The sequence below is a fragment of the Rhagoletis zephyria genome, unplaced genomic scaffold (assembly GCF_001687245.7).
Source record: "Rhagoletis zephyria isolate East Lansing unplaced genomic scaffold, Rhagoletis_zephyria_1.1 Rzeph_scaffold_00228, whole genome shotgun sequence".
NCBI classification, from domain to species: Eukaryota; Metazoa; Arthropoda; class Insecta; order Diptera; family Tephritidae; genus Rhagoletis; species Rhagoletis zephyria.
The window spans coordinates 136,366-142,519 of NW_016157312.1; the positions used below are offsets into that span (position 1 = coordinate 136,366).

A 6,154-nucleotide genomic window follows, 5' to 3' on the forward strand; every position below is an offset into this window, starting at 1 on the left:
TTGGGGAATCTGTAACTTCATCAGCGATTTTCGATTTTAGTTTTTGTAGTTCATTTTTAATACTTTCTTCTGCGACTGGTTTGAACAATCCATGCCTATAGCGAGCTAAATAGGTGGATATGGAAAATAAATTATTGTTTTCCTGGAATGAAAATTTTGAACAAAATTGTGTTTTCAAAGTCGTGGCTGTCAGCGGAATCGGATAAGAACACTGTTATTTTTAAAAAAAGCACCCAGTTTTTTAAAAACATTTGAATCTCAGATACTTACGTAATTCTTATCTTATTAAAGGTCAGACCTATACAGCCCAATTCTAAATACTTTTTCCCTGGGAGTTTGTTCTTTTTTCCCTACTCCCGCATTCTTAATAAAAAATCTCCCACATTTTGGCTTTCCTCTCTTTTTCCTAATTCTAAACTAACTTCGAATATGTAGGGAGCAAAAAGGTGGCATTACGAATGTAGTGGGAAAGGGAGAAGTAATGACATTTCTCAAGTTTTGGTTCCTCATTCTTCTCGTAAGGAGCAGCGCGGCAAAATGTAAGTATTAGAATTAAAATTAAATAATAAATAAAATAAATATATTATTTTAGGGCAAAGACCACAAATAAAACGCAATTGGAACTATTGGTGCAATTAATGGACTCCCAACCGGGTATCGCTCGTGGTTTCTTCAAAGGCGGCAAGGAAGAGTTGGCAAAATTTTGGCGATCAGCAGAAATAAAGCTGAACAGTGCAGGTCCACCAATGAAAACTGTTGCCGAATGGAAAAAGGTACATAAGGGTACCGATTTGTTGCATATTTCAATAAAATTTTTATTACAGGTGGCGCAAAATGTAAGAGCCAGGACTGGCACAGGCGGGGGACCAAACACTGAAAAGACATTTACGGCGACCGAAGAGGCAATTTACAAACTTATAAGTATGAAGGAGTCCGTGGAGGGTATAGTCGTGCCCAAGTTTGGGTTGCAAGCGGAACAAGCTGAACTCACGATCGATTCAGATGAAATGGATGTACAGTATATTTTGCTTTGCTGCCTCTATGCTTAAGTGCACATTTAAGATACCTACCCCAAAATGTGCATCAGAGGCATTATTTTAAACACTTAGATGCAGTCGACATACCTGCACATTGGCGACACCTGCCTTAAAAATTTTGCGACTAGTATCAATTATCAATGAAAGTATTACGTTTACCTGCACTGGCCCTACAATTACCTAATTTTACAACCTTTTATTTATTTTGCTCATCTCGCAGAACAACGAAAATGGCTATCAATTTATGTGGTTACATAGATAATTAGATAACATTCGGTAAAAATTACTCTTGCAGTAATTTCTACATGGTAAGTGCTCCGCCAATATTTGGTTTCATAGGGATTCGGATACCTTCCTCATTGAAGTAGTAAAGAAAATTCGCTTAAGTGCCTTTTTCGGTTACGTGCACAAGTTTTGCGTGCAAAGAGGGATGTGCAGCTAAGCAAAATATACTGTATCGCAAATTTTGCTAGGTAATGTGCAGTATTATACTTTAATCTAGTGAATTATTACATTGTAGTAGACATTAGATGATCTAGAAGAAAATGCTCCTCGCAACACGACCGCGGTAACTGATCATTTTGCATGCATCAAAGAAATTCCTACTCAAAAATCTCCTAAAAAACAAATGAACTCGCTGGAATTGATTGGCGAAGAAGCAGAAATACAAAGAGATTTATGTGAGAAAGTAAGAAAAATATATAAATCAATAGATAGCCTTTACAGTCTAAAAAAAAAACATTTTGCTGCGATTGAGAAAATTGAAGAAGATAAATTTAAAGAAATACAACACCACAATTACTTGATGGAAGAACTAAGGAAAAGAGAAATTGAAAAAAACAGACGAATTTTGGAAATTGAAGAATTAAAGACTACTTTAAAAATGTAGTGAAGACTTTACATTTATTTATGTAATTAATGCTCCATGTACCTACATAATTTAAATATGAATTTAAGTTTGAGTTAAACTGTTACTATAAATACCTGAAGTTACTTTTAAATTAATTGATTTTATTTAATTATTTGTTATTGTAATTGCGAATGATGTGCACAATATGGTACAAAATTTATGTACATACATAATGTACACTTGTGATCAGCTATTTAAGTCATCAACAATTTGATCAATTTTGCTATTTCTTTTGTTTATTTAATGTTTATTATTTTTCCATAAAAGTCTAGCTCATATAAACCTAAATTTCAAACTTTGTGCGAAAATTATAAAAAATCAGCAAAGTTTCAACTACATTTTTAGAATTTAATAGCCCATTAAATTCCAGGGTAATAATGTGCAAGTTTTAAATAGCTGAAGAATCGCGTTGATTTTTAATATTTTTTTTTCTTTCAAAATATATTCGACAGAAAAACAATTATTCAAAATCAACGCGTTTCTTTAGCAACTTGAAACTTGCACATTATTATCCTAGAATTTAACGGGCTATGAAATTCTAAAAAATCTGAATAAAAAGTTGAAAATTTATCTGGAACTTTGCAGATTTTGTATAATTTTTGCACAAAGTTTGAAATGTGGGCTAATATGGTGTTTGTTATATAATGACCTAGACTTTTATGTCAGTATAATTAACATTAAATAAACAAAAGATAAATAGCCAAAATTGATCAAAATGTCGATGACTTAATTAGCTGATCACAAGTGTATGTACATACATATGTATGTAGTCATTCAAAATGCAGATGTATTAGTTAAAAAAGGCTAAACGCTAAAGAAAATAAAATGAATTAAATAAAAATTTTATATCTTTATAATAAATATTTCTTTTAATTTTAATTCCATTATGTTAGTTATAGGAGAAAGGAACTAAGCCTTCGTAAAAATGAATAAAAACAGAAATATTAATAAATTTTAGGTGAGTGAGTTACCAATATTGGTTCTTATCATTTGAGCTACATTTAAATTTTGTGAGGAAGTTATAGAGAACACTTCACCGCCCGCAATATAAACATCAGTACCATTATGTGGAACTTCATCTGTTTTGAAAAATATGCAAATGTTATGCAAACAACAACAAGCATTTATGATTTTCGCTGCCTTCTTTGGAGTATAATGAAGCTCCCGTGCACCAAGTAGACATCTCCACCGATTTTTCAAAACTCCATTGGTTCTTTCAATAATATTTCTGCATTTTGAGTGGACCTCATTAAATTTCATTTCCGTTGAACCTTCGTGCGGATTTCGGTGTGGAGTTAATAACCATGGCTCTAACGGATAACCGGCATCACCTAAAGAAAAGCAATTTAAAAACTTATATATATTAAAAAATTTATCATTTACCTAAGAACCAAAAGTTAGTAACACCTTGCAAATATTGTTGTTCACAGTAAGCGCGTAGACCACTGGAATTCCAAATGAAAGAATCGTGACAGGCACCGGGATGTGATGCATCAACGTAGCGAATATTTAAGTCATTGTCACAAAGCTGGAAAGTATTTAATTTGAGCTATACATATATGTAAATTGAATTAATACAACACAGCATACCAGCATAACATTTAAACTATAGTTTCCTTTTCTATTGCAGTACAAATGTTTATTTTCGGTTGGCGCAATAATGCGAACATGAGTTCCGTCAAGGCATCCTGTTACTGCAGGAATTTTGTGTTTCAAATAGAACATTTGCGCAATCTTCCGCTTTTCTTCCTCCGATTTTGGAACCTTTATCCAATTCGGGCAAATTACTTTTTCGAAAACGTCTAATATTTCGACTAGTATTTTGTTCAAAGTTGATTGGGCCAGACCGACATCATAATCCTTGCCAATTCCAGTCTGGTATCCACCTTCGGCAAACAAACGCAAACAAGCGCTAAGTTTAATTATTATTGGTACAGAGAACTGCTTTTTACCAGGCTGAATAGAGGACCCACACGTTTCCAGCAGGTATTTAAATGCAGGTTTATTCACCCGAAATTATTTCGTAAACCTTTAGAATTATGTTTTTAATTTTCCCGTCGGAAATGTATACATTTATCTATAAGCTTACAATGTTTGAGAAAGCTCCAAGGGATTAGTGGCATCACGCACATTCCGACGGCACATTCTTTGAAAATTATCTTCTTGCTCCTCGCATTCTTGCACCACAAATCTCCTTAAAGCAATATTTAACATTTTGTGCATTAAAATTTAAAAATTCTTCACTTCCTTTATGAAATTCTTACAAAGAAAATAACTCACAATACAAAAAGCAAAACAAAACATATGACTTCGAAAATTCGAAATCCCACTCCCAAAAAACTCAATCTCCCAGAGTTTTGTAATTTGGGAGTTTTACTATTGGGAAAGACTTTGCTCCCAAAATGGATCCTCCCTGGGAAAATTTAGAATTGGGCTGATAGTCTTTTAATTATATGAGCATCGCTCCTCTTTATAGCCAGACGTTGATCATTTCTGCTGGAAATCCCTATTGAAGGAGCTTACTCTTTGACTTTAAATAGCAAAGAAGGGACAGTATATATCCATCCGAAAAAATATTGCCCGACAAGTAAACAAAATTACTGTTCTTTAATTTTTTGCTAAAAATAAATTCCCCAAAGAGCCCCATTTGAAATTATTGAAACGAATATATGTAACATCAAAAGCAAATCACGAAAATTTGGTTAGGAATTACAGTGCACAGCTTCTTTTTTTGTGTCTAGCAGTTTTTTTAAAATTGGTCCAAAAAATAATATTAAAGAAAGAAACCAATGCAGGTATTGAAAGAAGAGAAAACAAAAAATATTATTAAAAAGGCTAGGTTCCCTTTTACGTACGTCAAAGGTCAAGTAGAAGTTGGAACTTGCATGACTGCCCATTGATTGCTCGGGTCGAAAATCTAATTTTTCTCAAATCCCTTGGTAATAGTGAAAATATATTGTATCATGAAGTCAACAACAAGCCTGCGAAATATTAGTCTTTCATTTTAATTGTAAGAGTCCGCGCATCGACCGCCAAGTGACCCACAGCACACTAGTCGAATAAGACCAATTCTTGTTAAAAATTCTGGGTTTAGCCAAAACTTTTGGTGCATATTATTAGATAATGAATCCTTTAACCCAAAAGATAAAGTCAAGTATCATTTCGCGCAGACCTTTATCTTATCGTTAATCTCAAACTCATCTATTTTCAAGAAAATTTTAATTGTCCTCTTGATAATTGCATTGGCCTATAGTCAAAAGATGTAAAGAACAATATTAATATTGCTGGCGTGCATTTAGATCGCTAGTTCCAAATATTCTAATCCTTTTTTAATATTAGCTATAGTTTGCGATTTTTTGCAAATTTAGGAACAATTTCGGTAGCTCTAATAGAATAGCCATTATTTTCCATCATCGCGGAAAAATTTTGTTTATGCAAATTAGTATGGAAACACTGAACTTAAATTGTGAAAATCTTTGCGAAACTTGTTACTCGAGTGTTTTTGTGGTCGCTGATCACGAATGTGAAGTTAAATCTTGAGAAGTCTTAAATCTAAGATAGCAGCGGGATGATTAGAAAACGCATTTCACCTTCAAATGACCTTGAACCTGACGTGATGGAGGTTAACAGACCCCAAATTCGAAAAACCTATGTATATGAATATTTAGCTTTATTCAATAAAATGTTCCCGATTTGACCTTGCAAATGACCTTGAACCTGACGTAATGGAGGCTAAGGGAACTCGGATTCGCATTCAGCGTGTCAAATAACATAGAGAAATATGGTTTGGTTTAATAAGCAAAAACATTTTTTTTTTTTGTAAACCAGTGTTATTCTTAGTTTGACCTTGAGATAACCTTAGCATGACGTCGAGATGACTTTGAAGAATCAAGAGATCCCTATATTAGGATTCAGCGAGTCGAAAAACCTATGTATATGAATTTTTAGCTTTATTCAATAAATTTTCCCCTATTTGACCTTCAAATGACCTCGAACCGGTCATTATAGAGGTAAAAGGACCTCGGATTCGGGTTCAGCGAGTCGAAAACTCCATATGTATGAATTGTCAGGTTTATTCAATGAATTTTTCCCTACTTGACCTTCAACTGACCACGAACCTGACGTGATGGAGACTAACGGACTTCGGATTCGCATTCAACATGTCGAATAACATAGGGATAATTGGTTTGGTTTAATATGCATAAAC

General features: G+C 33.5%; 2 protein-coding genes across 2 annotated transcripts; one reads left to right on the plus strand and one right to left on the minus strand.

The window, feature by feature from the left end:
- Positions 1–441: 441 nt before the first annotated feature.
- LOC108358259 (uncharacterized) lies at positions 442–1,109 on the plus strand. The gene is made up of 4 exons (XM_017609481.1): positions 442–539; positions 593–773; positions 825–1,018; positions 1,088–1,109. Coding segments are annotated over exons 1-4 (399 nt in total). The 5' UTR covers positions 442–537.
- Positions 1,110–2,670: 1,561 nt separating this feature from the next.
- Positions 2,671–4,214, minus strand: LOC108358262 (putative nuclease HARBI1). The gene is made up of 4 exons (XM_017609485.1): positions 4,037–4,214; positions 3,538–3,976; positions 3,331–3,475; positions 2,671–3,278 (listed from the first exon to the last, which is right to left on the minus strand). Exons 2-4 carry the CDS (start codon positions 3,670–3,672, stop codon positions 2,902–2,904), a joined length of 657 nt encoding a protein of 218 aa, XP_017464974.1. The 5' UTR covers positions 3,673–3,976; positions 4,037–4,214; the 3' UTR covers positions 2,671–2,901.
- Positions 4,215–6,154: the final 1,940 nt, after the last annotated feature.

Excerpts from the sequence above, each read along its gene's own strand:
- LOC108358259 (XM_017609481.1), top strand. Across the intron at positions 774-824 it reads CTGTTGCCGAATGGAAAAAG|GTGGCGCAAAATGTAAGAGC; the intron begins GTACATAAGGGT and ends TTTTTATTACAG. Across the intron at positions 1,019-1,087 it reads TCAGATGAAATGGATGTACA|AGGCATTATTTTAAACACTT; the intron begins GTATATTTTGCT and ends AATGTGCATCAG.
- LOC108358262 (XM_017609485.1), bottom strand. The coding sequence starts at position 3,672 with ATGTTCTATTTGAAACACAAAATTCCTGCAGTAACAGGATGCCTTGAC. Across the intron at positions 3,476-3,537 it reads ATAGTTTAAATGTTATGCTG|CTTTGTGACAATGACTTAAA; the intron begins GTATGCTGTGTT and ends AATACTTTCCAG. Across the intron at positions 3,279-3,330 it reads TACTAACTTTTGGTTCTTAG|GTGATGCCGGTTATCCGTTA; the intron begins GTAAATGATAAA and ends GCTTTTCTTTAG.